Raw genomic sequence first — 24,233 nt, forward strand, 5'->3', positions numbered from 1 at the left:
GCTGGATCATTCTGAAGTCACAGTCAACAGAAATCATATTTAAATTCTGAAAATGTAAAATTTTCCCCAATTTGTTGGTGGAACAGAAATATTCAGTGTTAACCTCAGGAGATGTTCCTGTTGTCCTAATCAGTGATACTGTTCAGTTCACGAAACACATGCCTGAGAGACTGAACGTGCAGAGATAATAATGTTGTGGCTGCTGTTTTACACCAACTCTGCTTTAAAATATACTTATTCAGCTCTGGATTTGACAAAGAAAGCACATTTAAAGATTCATTTACAGCCTGAACATGCACCTGAAACTGCCAGTTTGCTCTTGTCTCTTCTCTTGGTTTAAGCAGGAGCTCACAGTTGATCTATATTTACTTCAAGTCATTACTTCTGTATAAAACTCACACATTGACAGTGATATCAATGTTTTGGTTTTTACTCCTATATTTACAATGTCTAAAGTAGATCAGTCTAACTGTTAATGTATCAAAGAATACAAAAAACTCAAAATCCAGGTTTAAATGTAAATGTGTTTGTTTATCAGTCGTGTGAATCCAAAATCCTCAATGCCCACAAATGAATTGACCACAAACGTCTCTAAGAAGCTGAACATGCCGATGTTTGAGGAACCTCTACTCCAGCTGGACTTAAGAAATGTACAAAACACACGTTAACATGTTTACAGACTCAAAATACATGAGAAGTGAAAACACCACAGCTACATTGGCCACTGAGTGTTACAGTCAATGTCAGCCTCTGGTGTATTGTGTCAGCTATGCTTTTGAGCTCTGCCTCTATCTATGATGAGTCCGTGTATTCATGGGTGAAAATATTAAGAACTCTGGCCCCTCTACAGTCCCAGGAGGATTCCTCACACGCTCTTGTTTCTATACTTGCTGCAAGAAACAAGAATTTCATTACTGTGGCTGAAATTAAATATGTGAGAATAATTTCCCACAAAATCCATTTCCAGTCACACGGGCAGCGAGTGCAGTTGCATAAGTATGAGAAACACAGGACATGATAATGTTATCCCCCCACATAAATCACATGGGTAAATGGTCTCCATATAATGTAATCGCTTCTTGACATCTTCCACTTTGCACATTTGCAGGGGTCAGTTTAATTTTCCTTCCTGAATGTTTAATGTTTATGGTACACATTTTCAAATGTCAAAAAGCCTGCTTCACTTCATTTTTCTGTGTGTGTGTGTGTGTGTGTCCACTGGATGTCTGTCTGCCTGTGGTGGTGACAGATTTGAATTGAAGGGGTGGGAATGCACACAGGGAAGACAAGTTTAATATATATAGCGAGAGCCGGCTAATATATGCTCTGTATATGTGAAATATATCAGAGTGAGTTTTGTAATGGATGTGAATCCCTCCTGGGATGTGAGAAAGTGAGAGAGATGAGATGCAGTTTTCAGCTTATTTATGGATTGTTTTGTTGTTTGGGGTCAATATTAAGATAATTGTACAATAAATAATGTCAAAAAATATCGGTGAATTCTCCTTTAAAGCTACGTAGTTTATGTGAAGTCCTAGAATCGACTGTTCTCTAAACTCCCAACCCCTTCAGCTATCGTCGCACCTATTTGACTTTCCACTCTTGCACTGTACACATTCAGTTTACACAGTGATGATGCAGATTCACCATTGGAATTCTCAGTGATGTTTAAAACGATGGGTCCTTTTCCAGCTGGCGACCCACTGAAGTTAAAAATACCAGGGGGGTCGTCTATAGGTTCAGGGCTTAGTGTTAAAGCACGAGCTAGACCAGGTAGAAAGTCCTGACCAGTTGATACATGTAGAATACAAGGAAATAAAGAAGCAATGTGAATCTGAACACGGTTCCAGAGGAAGGTATCAGAGGACATTTAGGCTAAAAACATGGTGTAAATGACCCAGTTTCGAGTCGGGGCTTACATCACTTGAATGACACCACAGGAGCAGTATGGAGGCATTTTTTACAATGTTTATTTTAAGTTTGAGGAAGTGGTCGCCATTTACATCAATTGTATTGGACTTGGCTGCAACGCTGTTCACCCGTGAAACTCCAGAAGTGTTTTGTGGACTCAAACACTTCACCCACCCCTCCATCGGCACGGTGGTGAGTAGATGATGAGTGAATTTTTTTTTTTTGGGTGAACTATCCCTTTAATGAGCTATTTGATGTTATAAAAATGAGGTGAAACATTAGGATTGACAGCTGAGACTGACTCGTGATTGGTCGAGCGTGTGTGTATCAGCAGGACCTTACTATCACAGCTATACAGTCTATGTTCTAAACCAAACAAAGTGTTTCACTCACATTTTTCAGTCGTCAGTCACTTGTGTCTGACGGAACAGATTTTGCCAGGTGACTGCCCCTCAAGTGTACTGCGCATGTGTGTGCGTATGCATGCACCATGGGGATATGGGACAAACATATCAGCACTAAGCAAACTTACCGAGTGCATTTTTTAACATGGATGCCATGAACACAGCACTTTTCTATCTGAGCTCCTCATAAAGGAAGGAGTAAAAACAAATTTTCTCTTCAGCATGACAGCTAACCGTTAGCATACTAACAGGTTCTGTAGGCAGAGTCTCTGTGTTCATAGCCTGTGACTCAAAGGCCAGCAGCAGCTTTTTTAACTGCACATTGTGTGACTGACACAGATACAAACCAATCAGTGTTGACACAGGACATGTGATGCCTTGTGCTTATTTTAGGTAAGGTGATAATTACCGAACTAATTTCCCTTTGGGGATGAATAAAGTAATCCATCTATCTAATGAAGTGGGACAGAACAGGACGAACTTCTATGTTACAAGTTTGATGTTATTAAGATTATGATTCAAAGTGAATGTTGAAAACCTGGGACGTTTTAAGCGTTTAGCTGACACATCATTCAGGACTTGAAACATGGTTAATTAATCATTTAATCAGTTGAATGCTTTTGTTTTTCTTTAACTAGTGTGTACTTTAAAATGATTAGTCTCACACATCCTAGACAATTCCGTCCCAACAAAGTAGTAGCATTTATGCAGATACAGTCTCCCTTCTTTAATAAGAGGAGGCCACATCATCTGTGTGTCATAATCAGATGTATTAGTTGCTCCTGTCGACTTTTATTTTCACGTCCTACAGAAAATAATGATTCCCCCCCTCACAATGGCTCCCTGAAACCACATCCTGGAAACTGCAAAAAATAGAAACAAGAGGCTTTACAGAAATGTCCGTCTCTCCAGAGGATCTCAGCCCAGTGCTTGTCTTCCTGAATATCCTCAGACAAACTTTTATGTAATTTAGGACTCTGACTTAATGTGTGACTTTTCCATTCCACTAAGGCCCAGGTTTCAGCGAGGTGTCATCCAGAAATACACTGCAATTTTCTGCAAACTACTGTTGGCTATAAAGACTGTTGTTGTTGTCAGGGTTGTAAATGAAAAAGTCGACATGATGCATGTGTGACCTCACAGTAGGTTATAGTGTGTATTTTTGTGTATTGTTCACATGGTGCAACTGGAATAAATCCATGACCTACACTCCGCTGACTGAAAAACAAGATTTGTTGCTTTTACACAATACGATTAAAACACAATAGAGGTCAGGTCTGCAATACATACTATTATTACATCATACTATCAGCGTAAATGCTGAGATTGATTGAGAAGATTGATAGCACTCTCATGTCTGTAAATGTGAGGTTACAGTCAGGAGAGGGTTAGCCCAGCTTATCTTAGCAGAAAACCTGGAAGCAAGGTGTCACAGCTTGTCTGCTTTTCTCTAAAGTTTAAACAAAGAACTGGACATCAGTACCTCCACACTAGTTGTCTATATATTCTTTTTTATCTGTGCACAAACAGTAATGTAAAAAGTATGATGACAGGTGGAAAATTTCAGAAAACCCCCAGAACTTTTTCTTTAAAAGTTGAAGAACACAGCAAAATATTGTCCGGGTCAGACGCGTTCACAACAACAGGGAAATGTCTGGAACATTCAGGTGAGGAGTGGCGTCTGGGTGATGAAGAAGACAGAACATAACGCATGACCTTTGCTGCAGACATCATGTTGTTTTGTTTTCTTCAACACTGTTCTTTTTCTCCAAAGCGCTTGAATTTCATTGTCTCTCCAAGTTGACATCTTTGTCAACATCTTCTCTGTGTTTCACATCTGTTTTTCATCCAGATATTTGTATTCTTCCAGTTTCACATCCACCACGTGTCAGTGATGTCATCAACTCCCCCACTGTCTGTGAATTCTCCATAATTTCCCTGCTGCATTCTCACATGGGCTCACTCTGACATTTTCTTGACATTTAACTCGGGGCTGGCAGGAAAAGATCCGGAAAACGTCCAGAGCAAGTGACTGAGACATTTGCATTCTCACTCACAGGCCCTTCTGGGAATTTCTGGAAAAGTTCAGTTCACGTCTTGAAGCGGCAGATACAGTGACTTCCAAGAGTCTTCTCCTTATAGTGAGTTCATTGCAAAACAAGTAGGGAGACAGCTGACAGGTGAACAGATGATTCAGTAAACTGAGGTCGGTTTGAGGATTCAGTGTTAAAAAGATGAATTCCCTCACATACTGAACACCTCAACCTGCAAATAGGTCCATCACTGTTCTATCACATGTCACCAAAGAAACTGTGTCAATATACTGCTGCAGATCACCTATCCACACTTTAGTTTCTAAAATGTGAAAATTTTTCTGTGGGCAAGAAAATTCAAAGAGGAGAGTTGTAGATTATTGTGTTTCCATAGACGATACTCCGACAAGAGTAATATGATTTGATAAATGCTGGTCGATTTGGTGTGTGTGTGTGTGTGTGTGTGGGTGTGTGTTTGTGCACTTGGAGTGAGAAAATCTGTGTATCAAATTCATCTTGGGTGATATATTATTTCCTGCCTCCAAAGATAGTTGCATGAATTTAATTATTTTACGTCTACATTAGTGTGTGTGCATAGGCTTCTGCATGTGTTTGTGTGTGTGTGTGTTTGTGTGTGCACAGTATGTTTGGGTGTGTGCGTATGTGTATAGGAGATGAACAGAAAACAGTGATGGCCGTTGGTGGAAAAAATTGGCTGCTGTCAGACATGGTATTAACATTACTCATGGTTATGAAAGATTGTTTTTCTGACTTTGTCAAAAATCAATGTCTCTGTCTCTCCTTCTCTGTCTCACACTCTCTCTCCCTCCCTCTCTCTCTGTGTCCTGCTTTTGAACCGAGCCACGGCTACGTTATTATAAATTTAGCCCTTAATTAGGTGCAGGGGATCAAGGCTAATTGAAGTCTCTGTAAATATTGAAGTGCTTCATTTAGTCTCTCCAAAGTCTATCTTCTCCTGTTATCTTAACTTATTGTGACAACAGCAGCGACCACAGTGAATTAGTCCAGATTTGGCAGAGTCCGCTGTACGTTTAAATGACGTGTCGTCTGAATTTGTGACAGTTTTGTCTATAATGTCGACCCCTGAAGTTGGATGCACTTTATTGATAGAGATTTTAATTAACCGGCTGTGTGGAGACGAAGGAAATTGCACATTCATCATATCAAACTGATGCAGAGCCTGAGCTGTGACCAGAGAGCAGGCAGTGTGAGACTGTGACACTTGTATGTTCCCATCATGGACAAAGACAACATGCCTCTCATAGACTGTAAATACAGATGGGCGACGTCTCTCCATTTCCTACCACGATTCAAAAATGAAGCAAAAATATCATCAACACTTTGCTGCCAGATTTTGTGGAACAGTGATCGTAGAATGGAGCTAATCACGTCAGTCTCAGAAAACATGAAAAAACAGCAAGAACAAACCTCCGTGTGACCAGAACTACCTAAAACAACAGAATCCATCTTTGAGAAACATTTGATCTGTCCTATCCGCAAACATGGAGGAGGCAGAGTTTATGACCTGTACTGCAGCCAGCCACCAGGGGGCAATGGAGACCCTCGGGCTTTACTTTTGGGGAGCTGTCACGCCGTCCAACTATGTGCTTATTAAACGTCTGTCTTTTTAAAGGATCACTGTCGGATTTAATAAAACTTTATTTCTATAGCACTTATCTAAACAAGGGAATAAATCAACACTGAAGAAAACAAGACAAAACTAATGTAAGAAAGATGTAAAATACACACAGGATGACATCACAGCCATAATTAATTCATTCTCCTGACCAGGGTAATAATGTCGAACGGTTTAAAGATATAAAATATCCTTCAGTTTTTTGAGAGCTCTCTGAGCTGCAGTGGGTCAACATGAACTGATCATATCCCAGAAGCAGCCAAACTATTTTCTATGAACACACACTACAGTGATTAAAATGAGCTGGGCTGACATTGTCTGAATTCTGCCGACAGACGTGAACACACTCTTGACCCAGATTGAAGTGAGTGTGAGTGTCTCTCATCATGAAAATCACGAGATCCATTCATGCGTCTATCTTTGCGTGTCAGGCTCTTTATCCGTGTGTCACACATGAAACTGATCTGATTATCTATTGTGCTACACTACATCCAAACGAGAAAGTCAGAACATCTCAAAAGCCTGATTATGTTGAGTGAAAAATGATTAATCAAATGAATATTTTATAAAATAAAATATATCAATGTCAAAATCCTCATGTTTAGAAGTCTGCTCTTTTATTCATACTTTCACTTTTCAATGTCAATTCAATGTGCTGAGAGAAAAATTATAAATAAACTAAAAAAGCTGTGGTAAGCTTTATATTCTGCTCAAAGCACTTTATAGCCATTCACCCATTCACTCATACATTTACACAGTTACACAGTGCAGTGTGTGTAGGTCCAGTGTTTTGCCCAAGGGCACTTTGGCACACACAGTGGTGGAGTCGAACTTCGACCCGCCGTACCTCCTGATGCACAGCCGCCCAGTTACATGGTTCCAAAAGATGAATTACAATTCATAAAGCGGCAAATGTGATTGCAGATCTGTGAGAGGAGGAAAACTCCAGTGTCTTGTATGACAGATGTCCCACACACCCTTTCGCCATCTCAACCTCTATCACCTTGCTGCCTGCACAACACCGTACTTCCTGTAACGGACGTAAACTGATTTGCAATCATCCAACCATCATGGGTGTTATTTCTGGGGATACTGAGCTGTGCTTATGCGCTAACTCCAAACATTGTGATAATGTCACCATCCACACATGTTGATTTGCTGACTGTATTTCTCTTAAATGAGTTTTAAAGAAGTTAAATATTTAACGTTTAGTCTGATCTTTCCCTGTAATTTATCTTTGGCTCATCTTTGACGTCCCGGCACAGAAAATTGCTGACCTCTGAGAAGGAGAGCACCAATCTTCCAGACTTCACCTATAGATGGAGGGCGGATCTGTGTTGTCCTGGACTCTCCTAAGAGCTGTTATTTCATAGGTGGTTGAATCTGATAAGGGCTTTAAAGCTCTGTCAGCTCCTCATTGACAGTTTGATAACTGTTGGGTGCTCTCGTCCTATTTTGTCACCTCCATTTCTCTTCTCTCTAAATTCACTGCCCAACCTCTCCGGCACTCTCCCTCTCTTCCTCTTTCCCTCTGTCTCTCCTGTCGCTCTCTCACTCTTACAACGTTTATCCTCCATTTTACATGAATCTCTTTTTTGTTTTACCGCCCGCTCTCTCTAGTGGTTCTGTTGGATACTACAACAGTGCTGGGAGAACTGGACTGGAAGACCTATCCTGTCAATGGGGTGAGTTACTTTTCACATGTCTAAAAGTGCTGTAAGAAGATGTTTTTGTCGATTTTGAATGTGACCAGTCAAACAAATATAACAAAAATGAAATGAAACAATGAAATGAAACAACAACAATTTTTCGGTTTACTAGAGCAAAGACTCAAACCAAACCCTTCAAGCCAGATTAGATCAAGTTTATCCTATAAGCTCAAAGATGTAATAAGTAACACTTCTTCTTTAAAATGTCTATTTATATATATATATAATTGTATTCGCCTTTTTATATCTGCTTTTCCATATATGGCTTTACCCGTGTCTGCTCTTACTTCCAGGACAAACACTACATGACAAAGTAAAACACACTAGCCAGTTTGCCAGTCAGCTGTTTTTTACTCTCCACTGTTTTTACTGGTCAACTGTAATGGATCATGTTTGTTGATCGCTGTCGGTTGCATTATATGAGAAAAACTTCAATACATTTCCTCATCCATGAATGGGATTTGCACTTGGTACATTTAACTCAGATGAAGACAGGAGACAGGACAAGCAGAGGGAAGATGCCAGAACAGTACAGTCGTCAGATCAAGACCAGACCAAGTAAAAACACCAAACTATTTACATTGAAAACTATTTTTATTTCAGTTTTTTTTAATTAAAATTCAAATCAACTCATCTTTAAAAGTAGAATTAGATAAACAAAAGATACAAGGACCAATACGGATTCAACTTCAGTGTCTTAACTAGTTTAAAGACTTCGCTTCAGATAATGAAAAGCTGTTTTTTAACACCAACATCTAAAAAAATAACTTTAAACTCATGTGGTTCTCCTCCTTTCAACCTCCACATCACCAGACTGATGCTCAGTGGCTCATTAAACTGTTGATACGATCATTTTCATGGTGATGATGTCATTCTTAAACCGCACAGCAACGTAACAGGCAAATTATAACTTTTCCTAACTGCAGAAGCAAATGGAGCTGCCTTTGTTGGTGGCAGCTCTTTAAAAATTATTTTTTCAATTCTCTTTTCATGAGGCCAAACCTTAGTTGGTCTCTGCCTCTCTCTGCTCCATTAATGATTACATCACATTTAGCTGAAAACTATAATATTGATTTCACAAGTGAGACAAGGTGAAATAAAACTCTTCCTCTTGTGTCTCTCCTTGTGTTTTTGTTTTATTATAGAACACATGTGACAGTACGTCTGCGTGCAATGAATCCAGATTTGAAAGGTGATCTCACCTTTATAATATCTAGAGATTAAACTAATTTAACTGTAGCATGTTATTCTTACAAGGCTCAGCCTGGAGGGGAAACGCTGTAGATTTCACTCTTACGAATATTCCAGCAGGGACTGAGCAACCACAATCATTTTTTCCACAACGTTGTGTCTAATTCGAGACACGAGGTGGTAGAGAGACTGCTTCTGCTTTCAGGCTATTATTAAATGTGCAATAAATCCTTTGGAGCAAAACCAATAAATAGAAACAAAATACCGAGATATATTTTCATGGCCAAATGCAAGTATTGAAACAGCTTCTCCTCCCTTTGCACGCAGCCTAAACAGGGTTTTTGCTATTGGGAGTAACAATGCCATTAATTGGTTGAACAAAAACACATATGCCAACACCAAGATTCAAATCAATAATTCATCACAACTACAGAGATTTAATGATATTTTCATAACACCTCCCTCTCTCTGTCCTCCCTTTACGCTGACAATGACAAATTGTCTGGTTTTAATCAAAAGCTCAGCTCTGAATTGGTTGGAGCGCCTCCACCATGTTGTTAATACAACAGTATCTGTCTGTGCGACGAGGTGTGTGTGTCAGTGAGCTTTCTTTACAGCCAAATGTCTTCTTTAACACCTAATGACAAGAACCATTGACACCCAGAATGCAATAACGCTCCACGTTATTTTTTTCAGCGTGTTCTATAGATACTGATCAGTTTTTCAATAGGAGGAAACAAAAGTCACCACAAATTGGTTTGATTCTGTGGAAAAAAGCTGCAGAGAAAGAAAATAATATATGTGTTGGTTGTTGAGTTGTGACTGCTGCCTGCTAAGTTTGTAGCTGAAGGTGAAGCTATAATCAACTTGTAGAACTGAATTTCAAGTTGGAGACATGGTTTCTTACCTTGAACCATGTCTTTTTCTTTTCTAATTTGTATTATTCATTCTTTCTCTAGTTAATTTGAAGAATTTATCCAGTATTGAATACATTAATTTACTCATATTCTATCAATTATGCCTGTGTTTTTATTTAATCATCATCATCATCTCTTAATCTCATCATTTCTTTTCTCGTCTCTTGTTTTTAAATGTGCCATAATAAATTAACTTGACTTGACCTAATTAATTACAGTGACAATTCAGTTACAAGCCCAATTTTCAAAGGGCAAATGATAATCAACATGAATTAAGATCCTAATGACAATTTGAAATGTATGACTGATTAACATTTTTAAATGGAGGCAGAGTTTAAGAAGCTGTTGGTCGAACAGTATTCTAATATGTCATTGTGACATGTTTTATTTTATTTTTGGGTTAAGTCATGAATCCATATATTAGGCTCAAAATTGTTTTTGCATCATCTGCAGATATCCAGATATCCAGTGCTAAAATTAAATCAAACATTTTTTTTACTCGCCATTTCCAGAAAACCTGCTGTTGCACTCTAATGTTGCCACATTAGCGTGAGTTCAATCCCTTAATGAGTCCCACCCCTTGTACTTAAAACCTGGTTTGTCTGCTGCAGTCTGCTAAGCGCGGGGCCAATCAGCAGAGCGATTAGCAGGTGCACACCTGATTGCCTCAGAGAGCGTGGGCTACAGCTCATCTTTCAAACTCGGGGTTCGCATCAGATTTCTCTGCTCTGAACTATGCCACATCCCAAGGGTGCATTTTAAAACACTGAAGCGCACAGAGTGACAAATCACCATTTTCTCCTGTTCGTATGCATAATGGAACGCCAATTACTTATCGCTGATCTTATGCAAACCAGAAAGTCTGCTTCCTGCACAGACACCAAGTTTCTGTATCAGTGTCTGTAAGGAAGCCACTGAAACAATGTGATGTATGACTGTATCTAATGAAGAACTTCCCTTCACATCAAGTGTGTCAGTCTTACAATGCTCATCTGTGACCTCTACTGCGTTTACATTTTTAGAAAGTAGCAGAGAATCTCAGAAATGGCAAAAAGCACTGAAGACATATACAGTATTGAATAAACAGATAAATAAGATGAAAACAGACATGAGAAATATTGCATTTATCGGATGAAATTGCATGCACTAATAATAAATATAACAGACATGGTTTATTATAATGTACTGCAAACACAGATCATACTGTTTATTGAAAGCTCTTGTTTAAACTTACATTACATTCATGGACACAATACTTAATTATTATGCATATACTGTAGTTAAGACAGGGATTTATGGTTTTAGCCTATATTACAGACTAAACGACTAAATCTTAAACCAAGACGTTCTCTCCATTTTTAGAGTCTGCTGCTTTAACTTGAATATTTCCCATTGTATTGAAAGTGTGAGTCCACTTAACATCATACAGACATACGCAAAGTGTTATATGGTGGCTGGAGTTCCAAATGAAAGAGGCAGCAATTATGATTGATTAATCATTTGGCCCTTGGGTGTCACATAGAGCTAATTTAGATAGCTTAATTAATAAAAGATTAATTGCTTTTGCACACTCCAGTCAAGGTTAAAGTGTTATTTAATCATTTACATTTGAGAACACTCTACCTCAGTTGTTTCAGTTTCCTCAGGGTCAACTCATTCTGTCTGTCAAGTCACCTTTATTAGTTTTTATTTAAGCACATTCAAGATACTGTAGTTAATTAAGAGCTGTGACTATGTGTCTCTTAGTGTGTTTCTGAGTGTGTGTGTGTGTGTGTGTGTGTGTGTGTGTGTGTGTGGGTGTATGTGTGTGTGTGTGTGTGTGTGTGTGTGTGTATGTGTGTGTGTTTCTGAGTGTGTGTGAGCACGGCATGCAGCTCTGGATCATTTTCTCTTATCTAATGCTCCATTATATCCCAGATGCTGATCAATTCGTTTTCACAGTGTTTTCCATTTAGCAAACTAGCTTACCTCCATCTCCTGTGTGTGAAGTGGAAATGATAGTTTGCAATCATGGAGGAAGGTTTAGTCTTCCGTGTCTCAGAGAAAATAACGGGTGGATCATGACACCCCCTTAGTGGAAATCTCTTCAGTAGCTTTGTCCACAGTCAGGGATCCTGGAATGACAACTTTTCCTGTCCTGTTCTGAAATTGACTTTAAAAATGGCCTATATACAATATCTGGTCTTCATTTACCCACATTAGGACACAGCCCGTTTGTTTTTACGCCCTTTAGTATCCCATCATTCATTGTGGAGAATCACATGTTTGTCGGAGGATTCAAGTTATTTTGTTCAACCCATAATGTTGAATTGACGTTGATAACCAATAAAAAAGTGTGCTGCTATAATGGTGTCAGAGAGTTGTTTCTTTTGTTTGTTTGCAGCTTGGGCATATTGTTAATATTAGTGTTTTGCACAGTTGAGTGAAACTTCACTAACCCAAATTTTGCCATTAAAATGTTGAACTTGATGAGAAAGACACAAATGCTCACTTAGATTTGTTTAAATGTGGCTGCGTAGTTTATTGAGCCTCTGAATATGGATGCAACTTTAAACTGGTCCCCTGATGAGAGACAGAGTTGGGGGTGTTACTATCTCAACATTTAATTCCATTTTAAACTTAATCTATGATTTTCTAACACTTACCAAAGATAAAATAATATTTTCATCAAACATATTTGCAGAATAGTTAATAGTATTATAACATTTTACATGCAGTGTATTTCTCCCCCGTGGCTTTTACAGGACAGACCCCAGCAGAGCTGCTCTTGTGTCTTTCATGTAGCTCATGCTCTTGAGATATACAGTAATTACATGTCCCGCTGTGGAACTGACACAATCTCTGCTGTCGTGAGAAAGTTCTGTCAATAAACGTTAGGGCTTCTGAGGCTCTGATCATCGCACCGTTAAAGCGGAGTAGACAAATGAGAGAGTCTGGCTGATGCAACAGCTTGAAAACATTGGTGAAGCTGTAACGTCTCCAAAACGTCATGTTTCTTGAGAGGTTTCAGTACGTGCAGCAGAGGATGCACAGGTTGATCATTTCACAGAGCAGCACTAAAACCACATCATCAACGCAGCATGCAATAATACTATATACGTACATGTGTTATTAGTTTGCAGTCTAACACAAAGGCTACTGATATATTAAATACCAGTTTGCATACACAATAGCATATTATCACTGACTCTCACAATAACCCACAAATTACTGTTGTCTTAAAAGTTCAGTTCACCAAAATAGCAATATTTCCTGCTAATACTGGTAGGAAACTCATTGTTAGGAACTGTCAAAGGACAAATGAGCAAAGGATGTATTTCACCCAAACATATAAAACACAAAGGAATGTAAATTAAGCAGATTAAGTAGAAAACTGGGCCCATTAAAAGAGATCAACCAAACAAAAACACAGGACATCAACAAAATCAACTGATCTAACAAATGAGGCAAAGTGGACACATATAAGCTGCTTGATCACACCATTTGGAAACGATAGGAGGAAACAAAATAGAAAAACAAATAAAACTTGTACAAAGAAACTCCATTCCCCCCCATACTGATGCAGCACTTGGTCTGGTCCATTTAGTGGGCCTCTGTATTTAACCAGGCTCCACCCTCAGCCAAGTCTTTTGGCCAAACCAGGAAGAAGGACTGATGCTGCAAACAAGGTAACACAGAGACAAAGAAAACTGAATAGATAGGTGTAGTAAAGACAAAACGGTGGAAACTAAATGTGTCATCATTCAGAATAAAATGAAGTGTCAAAAATGTACCAATAAACAAGATTTTAACCAAGAATGACTGGTTGTGTTTATTGACTTTATGTTACTGCTTAAAAACCTGACGTGAGAGTGTGTGACACTGGAATACCTTGAATCCATTGAATGTGTGTTGAGACAGATTGATGCAGCATTGATGTTGTGTGGATGTGACATTATTTTTTAATAGCTACATGGTGTTGATTTTGGTGGTGAAGAAAATGTTTCATAGGATAGATATCAAAACCTTAACATGCGGAAACATTAAAACTGCTATTCTTCTGCTAATCATTTATTTGATTTATTTTAAAATCTTTGTTTTTAACACCATGTTGTAAGGGGTGAAGCCAAACATTGTTTGTCACATCATAGACAATAGAGTTACTCACACTCTCACACTGCTATGTGTCCATTTTTCCCTCTTACCAACATACCAATATTTGATTCCTATATGTTCACAGTGGGATGCGATCACAGAGATGGACGAGCAGAACAGACCCATTCACACCTTTCAGGTTTGCCACGTGATGGAGCCAAACCAGAACAACTGGTTGCGGTCTGGATGGATCCAGCGGCAGGCAGCACAGAGGGTCTGGATCATGTCACCACACTTCCTCAGACTTATGTCTTAGTCATATGGCAGGCCGGGCTGAGTCGAACTGACAGGAGGGAATGCAAACTTCTATTTACAGTAACATATGGGGAGATAATAATGGCAGGCAGATGCACCTTGTATAGTAACAATATGACTTCACTGTGATGGAGGCGGATTTCAATTACAGTCAATACACAAGGGCCCATGAGAAATCAAAGATGCAGGGCTGCTTTTTTACACATTGACTGGAGTGATGCTCATTATGAGCTGACGCCACCATCACATGTTCAAACATCCTGTCTAGGTTTTTTATCCTTTTCACTGTTGATTGTCTTGTACAGAAATTTTCTTTGGCCTTTTTTCTTAACCAATTTAATTTCTATATTTTATCCTGAAGATGAAACGCTATGATGCTTATATTTAACCAATTGTTTGTGTGAACTCTCATCGTCTTTATTGTTATAATAACATCCCATACATGTTTCATTATTCAATGTCAAATCAGCTGATGATTATTATTGTTTTTATTCATGTTTATTATAACTCAGGTCTATGTGGAGCTGCGTTTCACCCTGCGGGACTGTAACTCCATTCCTTGGGTGTCTGGCACCTGTAAGGAAACCTTCAACCTGTTTTATCTGCAGACAGATGAGCCTCTCCCTGCAGCGACACGGTTTCGGCCTCTTGACTATGCCAAGGTTAGTTATTGGATGTGTAGCCTATCATGGAAAATAGTTCTCTGCTGCGTTACATTCAGTAGCAAGTGTTCTAATGACGTTGTGGTTGTTGGCTTTAAGGTGGACACCATCGCGGCAGATGAGAGTTTCACACAGACAGATCTCGGAGATCGTGTGCTTCGCCTCAACACGGAGGTCAGGGAGGTGGGGCCTGTGACACAGAAGGGCTTCTACCTGGCGTTCCAGGACGTGGGAGCCTGTATTGCTCTTGTGTCTGTCAAGGTCAGTGAACATTGTGATGTGACTCGTGTTTGCTTGAACTACAGCCAAGGAGAACTTGAACCTCCCACGTTTCTCCTTCGCACATTAGGTCTTCTACAAACGCTGCCCATCCACTTTACGGAACCTAGCAGCCTTTCCCGACACGGTGCCGCACATGGACTCATCCTCCCTGGTGGAAGTGAGGGGAGCGTGTGTGGAGAATGCAGAAGAAAGGGACACACCCAAATTGTACTGTGGCGCTGATGGCGACTGGCTCGTACCATTGGGCCGCTGTGTCTGCAGTATTGGCCATGAGGAGACAGATGGCTACTGCCACGGTAAGAAGCTGTTTTGGATGTTTTCTATGGTCATGTATGTGTTTGAGGTAATTGGAGTAGCACACTTATAAACTAGAATAACAGTCAGTACCTCCACCAAGACCCCTCTAAAGTCAAAGCCAACTCTTGGTTAATTCTGCCACATGCACAGGACATCAATGGGACTGAAATGCTGTTTCTCTCTCATCCCTGGTGTAAACATAAGTAAAGAGAAGTATGCAACATATAAAGTACTCAAAAAAGAACACAACATAGTATGCAGTCAGAAGGCACTGGGTAGATCAGATGAAGTACAAAGAACAGTTTATGTTCTAGTCCTTGCTATCTAAATAAAAACATCCAACCCCCCCACTGATCTGGATCTGCACAAATATTTAATGAGGTCCTCTCTGCCCCCCACCCCATATCCTCCCACCAAAATACATGGAAGTCCATTTTGTTCTTGTTGTGAAGTCTTCCTCACAAACATACAAACCAAGGCACATAGGTGAAAACATAACCTCCTTGGTGGAGGTAATAAAGCTGCAGATAGAGAGAAGAGAAGAGAGAAGAGGTTGCATCACACTGACAGATCTCTAGGGTCTCCCCAGTCATCTGCAGGAGTCTGACTTTACAGAATTGCTATTCCCTCCTCCCATCCGAAGATCCTTCATCCTTGTCTGATCCTTTCCATCCTCATCCTTCTTCATCTCCTTTCAGCTCCACCTCCCCTCATCATCTTCTCTCCCCTCTTGTCCACTTTGTTTGCTATTCACTTGCCCCCCCCTTTCCATTCCTTCCTTTTAACTCTCACTCTCTGTCATTCTTTACTTCTGTGAGACCATAAACAATGTGATGAAGAGGAAGAGATTAGCGTTTGTCACCCAGACCTTTGTCGAGTTTCTAAATCAGTACTTTGGCCACGACGTATCAATCATGTGCAGTAAAAGGTAATATTCTTGTTATCAAGCTGTTTTTGTGCTGTTAATATCTTGATAAGTAGCATTCTGTGTAGATAACTATAAATGTTCACCACTTAACATTTACATAAAAGCTCTCGAATCTAAAAGCTTGAATCCGTTTTTGTAAAAGGATTTTTTATGCGACGCCTCCTCTAATTTGTTGTATCAGCATTGCCGAGATGTGGCCGATTGTCAGCAGCACAGATTAAGAAAAAAAAAGTTAAAGCAACTGTTCCAGATAGTTGTTGGCCTGGTTTCTCAATTAGACTGTGCAGGCAGACTGGGAGCTAGCTGAGCTAATTGCCGCCATTTGTTAGTTTCACAGCTAATTTATCTCACACCTCGTCTTTTCTAAAACTCCTCCAACTCTTTTTCATTTAGACGAGACTCCTCAGACATACTGTAATTAAGGTGAGAACTAAATTGAGCCATACTACATGATCACAATTAACTCGTGCTCTGTATTGCTTACTACATTTCGCACATTTACTGACGTCTTCACCGGTCGGGGTGAAATTCATGGAGTGCCCCTGTGGAGATGTGGTTACTCAGGTTATTACAGAGAGAACTGAAACAGTCATTAGTGCAGCAGATATGTAGGACAGTCTGTAATATCTCCTTTATTTGCTCTTCGGGTGTAATTTTTTTCTTTTTATCTTCTTCACTTTTATCTGCTTGGTACTTATTCTTTTTCTTGCTCCTTCTCAATCATTTCGAAGATATGGTTAGATGACATAGACGTCAGAAGAGATCACTTATGTCACAGCAGATTAGGAGCAGTGCTCTAATGGTGTCCCTCATATATATGTATATGTGTCCTACATCTATTTTTCCCTGTCATCCGCTGACAGTAGTTGCTTCTCCATCCATTGTACTGTAGCTGCATCAGTGTCGGGGGGATGTTGGCAGCCGTTGCAATGAGTGGGTCAGTAACTCATGCATCAGGAGTTGACTTGGAAAACAATGTGTTTCTCTATTTATTCAGCCATGAATAGTGATGAATTTAAATTGTATTGTCTGTTTCATATAAGTCAAAGCGCTTTACATTACAATTTATTGCTGTTCACCTATTCACACACATTCATACAGTGCATCCATGGGCAGCACTTTGTTCTATGAGGGAAAGACTAGAATTTAACCGCCAACCTTCTGGTTCTCCTTGAAAATCAATTACGGAACATCTAATGGATATAACTTTATATAAAAATCATCGATTTAATGTAAAGATGGATGACATGGCTGCTCCCCAAAAGATGATTGCCCCCTGGTGGCTGTCTGCAGTATAGGTCTTAAATCCTGCCTCCATGTTATTGGGACCAACCTAAAATGTACATGTTACGTAACTTTTATCTCAAAGATGTTTGTGTCATTTTCAGTTGATCCCATTAAAATGAGTTATGTCTAAGTGCTCCTGTTTCTATGAAGTTTGGTTTTAATTTGTTGTGTGATCTCATGAAAGCGGGGTCAGACCTAATGATTGACAGCTGAGTCTAACTCGCGTTTGGTTGAGCATGTGTATTGACGGGACCTCGCTACTGCGACTCCATCCCTGACCCCCTTGTGAATCCACACTCTAGCACCCAAATCAGAGATACTTTGCTTTCCTTGTTGTACAGTGGGAGAAGGTGGATACTTGCCATCCATCTTAAACATATTCATTACATTAAATATCCAGACAGACATGTCTGTATTTATCTAATCCAAACAGACCTACAACCAAAATCAATCTGTTTCCTTTCATAGATTCAGAAATTATGGACAATATACGTTTACAGGTTAAATAAGCTGTTTCCCCTCTTGTTGCTGTTTTCTATATCTGTACTGGAGGTTCGGGTGCGTAACTAGTATCAATCTTATCTTCTGACGATGACTGTGAAAGAAAACAAGTGCATTTCCTAAAATGGCTGTTCCTTTAGGATTCAACCCTCACAAATAACACGGATGACGCTGACTAAAGAAAATAAGACTATGCTGTATTTGCTCAGCTGTGCAGTATTATGCTGTGTTAAAAAATATAAGGTTATAACCATCAAAAATGTATCAAACAGAATCTTTAAACTCACCAACATTAGGTTAAAAAAGTTGATCAATAGTAACAAAACCTTGTGACCTTGTAATCAATGACTTATGGCTTTGATTTTTCTTCCCCTCGTCAATTAGAGGTCTTGCAGAGCCTGTGCTGCGATGATGATGTGCACTTTGCAAGTAGTTGCAGGAAGTTTAGACGTGAACTTGCGGTGACTTCTGCTTTCTCCTCGTTTTCATTTTGGAACACTGCTTCAAAGGGTGCTGTGATCAAAGCTGTCTGAGAGGCAGCATGGGGAAGAGCAAAAGAGGGGGAGAGAGAGAGCGAGAAATGGAGGGAGAGAAAGAGAGAGAGAGCGAATAGGGAAAACCCCAATGCTCCCAAATATAAGCAGAGCTCTGCACTTGCATGTCCATCTCTCCCTCCCAGCTGCCTAAACAAAGGCATCAGCAATTATCAAACCCTGCTTTCCACCCCAATAGCATTCTGCCAGACTGTTTTGACATCTCAATCGAGTACTTTAATATGCTATTCCTTTCATTCAGTGTCAACCACAAGAGGATTAGTCAGAGATAGGCTGGTTATATCATGACCTAGATAAGGCAACATCATAGTGCTAATGCTATTTGTTCCACATCCTTTTGTCACAGCATCATATTCAGGAGGCAATGAATTGTGGGGGAGGCTAATAGAGACGTCTTCTTTTTTTTTTTTTCTTATTCATTCAAATCACAGTCAATGTGCAGACATGAGCAAAATACACCAGCAGACGTTCAAGAGCTGGAAAAGCTTCTGTATTCAAAGGTTTCAGTAAATACCTTTTAAAGTGAAAACACGTCCCATAGTTTTCATAAAGTCAAAAACAACAAAGCCTGGCCTCTCCTCTTACTGTACAGATGTGTAGTGAGGATCAAACTAACAAACACACAAACATTTTTTAGAGTCACATCAGTCTTTTTCCCTTTTCAATTTCCCCATGATGATCCATGTCACAGGTCCCCAGAAACCCCCTCTGCTGTCTCCAGAGGTCGTCAGGGTTGATCAAGCAGGAAAGGTGCAAACTTAGATTCAGGTAAAGTAGAATAGGAAATGAGGGAGTCAATACCAAGTCACTGTGTCCCTCTCTTGTCCATTAAGGACTGAGTTTACTTTGGCTTTTAATGCCACTCAGCCAGACTAGAACATCACTCATTCTCTGTGAACTCCACATCTGCACATCAAAGCTGAAAGACCAAGGTAAACACAGTCTCTGGCTCCATCTGTTTCTGGCAACGTAAACCAAGAGACAATTTTCAACTCCGCACACCCAAACAACTCACAATCTCTTCGGCCTTGTTTTTCATACTGGAGGTATAAATCAGATGCGTTTCTCATATCAGATCTTCAGCACAGACTGTCTGCCCTGTAATTTGCAAGTGATGGGATCGGACTTGTGTCCAGGCCATCACCTGTGTGCATTGCGGTAGGCATCAGCACTGAAGCATTTCACACCGACGAATGTGGTTTGGATCTAATTTCATGTGGTTTTTGCCGCCCACACAATCAATCCAGATACAACTAGATAACCAAAAACAAGTCCTTAGTGGACATGTCATTACAGTCATGCACATGTGATGCAGGTGACGTGCTTCCTTTGAACAAACTACTGTCGCTTATCTATTGAAACCCAAATCTAAAGCATGCTCTTAACCTGAGGCCGTAGTGTAAGCTCTGCAAAGTGCTTTGAAAAGTGTATTTTTCAAGCTTCTGTGATCAATATTTATATGAATCTAATTACTATGTATAATTCAAGAGGGATCGCTTGTAGTGATGAACCCGGAGAGAATTATCATCCAACTCTGCAGCCCCCCTTCATTCTGCAGAGCTGTGTAGCATCTTTCAGCTAATTATTTTCTTTTGAGTTTTTACTCACTTCCTGCTCTTTCCCCTTTTGTGTGTTCAGCCACATTTTCAACAAAAAGCAAAATGCACTGCAGATTACCAAATAAAGCACACAATTACCTACTAGCTTTTAACATAGTGGAGAATGTAGCCTCTGAAGAGCCAGATAGTTTGCTTAGGAGGTGGAGGAGACCAAAACTGACTTCATTATGTGCTCATTCAGATTTGTCAGGTTTCTAATGAAGCTCTGCATCTGCTCCATGTCAAAATAAGAAAATGTTTGCTTCCACCTTTGCCATTTTAAGTGTATAAGCTAATAATGCCAAAATAATGATTTCAGGTTTCCTCACAGAAAATAAACTTCAATTACTAAATGTATGTTTTTAAATGAGTCAGAACAGATGCCATACCAGCCATACCATCAAAACTGGTGACATGCCAGTATCATCGAAAATAACAAGCAAGCTATTGAGATGTAAAAAAAAATAAAAATAAATTGATTAGTTGATGATAAATAAGCAATAATTTTTATTTGATTGTTTTTCATTTCTCTGGCCTGCTTCTAAAATATGAGGATGTGCTAATTTCTTTATCATATGTATGAAAGTTAATTGAAAACTAAATTGATTTTGGATCAAAGACATTTGTCCATGTCTCATTGGGCCGTAGGAAAAAGTAGAACTGTCACTATTTTCTTTCATTTCATTGGCCTGACGACTAATCAATTGATTGACAAAATGACCATTAGAATAATTGTTGATAAGGCTGGTAGAACACAGTCTGTGGTATTGTGTTTTTATCTTTGTGTCTACAATGTCTGCTCTGAGTAGGAATATGTATTTTGTGCCAATATTGTTCCTTTCATGAATAAGAAAGCCCAACAACTGATAGTGACCAAATTTCCTTTCATTAAATTTGTGTGTGTGTGTTTGTGGGCGTTCATCTGTCTGTGTGTGCACGTGTGAATGTTTTCAAAAAAATATGAGTCTTATAATTGCTTTTTGGTAGTGATCTTCCAAGTTCATAACAGAGAGCAGCAAGTAGCTGTAAACTCAAACAGAGGTGTGTGTTTGTTGCCATTGGCAGGAGCTGTGAATAAGAGGAAGGTAATAACAAAGAGAATGAGGTTCCTCAAAAGCTTACCGGCAATGTGATTATGGCAATGCATTCTGTCTGTGTTAATCTTTTGTCCCATTTAATGAGTAAAAAGTATTTCGACCATGGAGAGTTTTTAATTCTTGTATGGTATTCTTGGATTTTATTTTATTGAAAGTTATTGTCTTTTCTAGTAACTGATTGTTTGACCTCTTTATCTATCAAATTCATCTTTAATTTTATTTATTGTATGTTTTGTCTCTGGAAGTTGGCAGCTGGTTGAAGCTGAGAATCCACAAATTGAACAAAATATTTTTTTCTATCAAGCACCGAAAGGACAGGCAGTTAATCCATGGTCATTTAATGCAATTCCACTCTTTGTTATTCACAAATTTATTATAATTATTTACGTTGCTTAAAATAAACTTTGAATTCTCGTCGGCAGATATTTAATTAAAGGCTTATTAACAGAATTTGTAAGTTGTGTTATTGATTCACACTGTTCGTACCAGGAGCAATTTCTATTTTATTATTTCACCAGTATAACAGTAACCCTTTACAAGGAGTCCTGGGTGCAGTACTGGATACAGGGCAGCAGTTGGATGTCATTCATGGGAAACAGTATGAAACTAAGCACTGTGTAATGAAGAGGCTTTCATCAATAGAAGTATTATAGTGCTAATATTTCTCAATGGAGGCAATAATGTGTTAGAAAGTAAAGTACTTTTCTAAAATGGTCATTTCCTGATAATAATTTCAGAACGTAATTTATCATATCCCTCCATACCATGAAGTCTTGACTGTCTTATAAAGGGGATATTTATTTGCTAATTTTGAAATTATCATCCCGTCCACACACATATTTTCATCCAATTCACTCTGCAATGAAACCACCCTGAGATTCCTGGAATATAAAATAACTGCATCATTAGTACTCTGCTGACATAATTCAGGGGCGAAAGAGGGAATCTGCAGTGGTTTAGCCATCTTCTGATAAGCCTTAAAGGAAAGAGCACAGGACAGAAAAGCAGGGCGTGAGATGAGAGAAGGAAAAATGATGGGAATAGAGATGAAGAAAAGGAAAAGATTTCAGCAGTGCTGAACATTTAAGAGAAAAACTGGAGCGATAAGGAAAAGGAGAGCTGGTTGAATTGATGGGGAAGGTAAAATGGAGGAAGTAATGAAGTAGTAATGTGGACCATGGTAAAGGATGAAAACTGAGAAATACTTGCGTCAGCAGGAGATTTCCAACTGAATGCAGGTATAATTGAATTTTATAATGCATTATTTGTATGTTAATAGCTCTTTTTTATCTGCCTTACAAACAATGCGAACTCTTCTCTCTTTGTATTAGAGGGAATCTGACAGTGGGGACTCTATTAAACCTGCGGATTCCAACAAATGGACTCCAGAGTCTTTAACATTGCTTTAGATTTTTGTTGTATCCATTTTAACCTTAATTCACCCTCTGAACTCCTAAAAAACATTAAATCCTGAGACACATGTATTGTTTATGCACTCAAAAAAATTCCACACATATCACACACAGTAGATATTCTTGTTCTAGTATTTCTTGAAGCTGTATTGATGATTTATGTCAGCAGAGATTCGCATTGAGGTTAAATGTTACATCCAATTTTTATGTTTTACTTGTTTTTTTCCCCCATTGTTAATATCTCTAACTATAATCACTATGATCTAAAACAATTTCTTTTTAGCCAGTTTGATCCAGATACGTTTCTTGATATTTTAACAATAAAATAAAAATAAAGATTGCATTTATTTAGATTAATGTTATATTTGATTTGTTCAATCTGACTAGAAGCTCAAAAATTTAATTTGTGTCACACTCTATCTTCACACTTATTTCATTATTGTCTTAACTTTCTGAACATTTTTGATAAATCTGCCAAACCCAGTGTGTCACAGTGTTTATTTATGTAATGTCAAAGCTGGTCTAAAATGTCAGCTGGTGTTACAACTTAAGAAACATGATTGTGGTGCAGTGGAACTCTGCTTGCGCATACCTCTACACATTTGTACCAAGATTTAGCTCTAATTTTGTAACGTGTTTATTTTAGGACTTGTCTGATTGTCTGCATTTGCCATTCTTCATTCCGAGAATGTGCCTTACAGGTGTGTGCTATTTGTTAGACTGGACAATGGGCAGGACCATTAGCATGTGGCTTAGTGAGCTAATAAGGATGTGACAGTGATTCATAGCACCTCGGGAAATGGGGTCAGACCACAGGTGAGGAGCGAGGCAGCTGGAGCTGTGAATTAAATGTATGTGTGCTGAATGGAAATGCAGTCGCATGAAGAACATTAACGTTGTGTAACTGCCTCTCTCTCTCTCTCTCTCTCTCTCTCTCTCTCTCTCTCTCTCTCTCTCTCTCTCTCTCTCTCTCCCCCCCTCTGCCTCACTCCATCTCCAGCTTGCAGGCCTGGCTCCTTCAAGGCGTTCGCCGGGAACACTAAATGCTCAAGGTGTCCTCTGCACAGCTCCAGCCATGACCAGGCGGCCACCATGTGTCACTGTGAGAAAGGCTTCTACAGGGCCATTAAAGACCCCTCCACCCTGCCTTGCACAAGTCAGTGGATTACTTATGAAAACGTGTATTTTTCGTTTGTTTTGTTGATTTAAATTTTTTGCTGTGTGATCAAGCTCAACTGTGGGGAAAAAGGCATCTCTCCGAATCTACCTTTGCTATGGATATGAAACTATCTAGTGTGGAGTTGTCTCTACTTAAAGAAAGTTGAACGCCGGAGTGTAACACTTTAGGCACTTTGAAACTGCACACCGCCCACACTCCTACACACAGATATACAAAGACACCCT

At 39.2% G+C, this 24,233-nt stretch overlaps 1 protein-coding gene across 1 annotated transcript in view; it reads left to right on the forward strand.

The window, feature by feature from the left end:
• Positions 1-24,233, forward strand: part of epha6 (eph receptor A6) — a 43,833-nt gene that overhangs the window by 850 nt on the left and 18,750 nt on the right. Inside the window, exons 2-7 of the mRNA XM_069525174.1 lie at positions 7,626-7,690; positions 14,042-14,170; positions 14,724-14,873; positions 14,973-15,134; positions 15,223-15,451; positions 23,830-23,985. Of these exons, the coding sequence (XP_069381275.1) occupies positions 7,626-7,690; positions 14,042-14,170; positions 14,724-14,873; positions 14,973-15,134; positions 15,223-15,451; positions 23,830-23,985 (891 nt within the window). The remainder of the gene's footprint in view (positions 1-7,625; positions 7,691-14,041; positions 14,171-14,723; positions 14,874-14,972; positions 15,135-15,222; positions 15,452-23,829; positions 23,986-24,233) is intronic.

This window comes from Paralichthys olivaceus, chromosome 1, assembly GCF_024713975.1.
Source record: "Paralichthys olivaceus isolate ysfri-2021 chromosome 1, ASM2471397v2, whole genome shotgun sequence".
In the NCBI taxonomy this organism is placed as follows: domain Eukaryota; kingdom Metazoa; phylum Chordata; class Actinopteri; order Pleuronectiformes; family Paralichthyidae; genus Paralichthys; species Paralichthys olivaceus.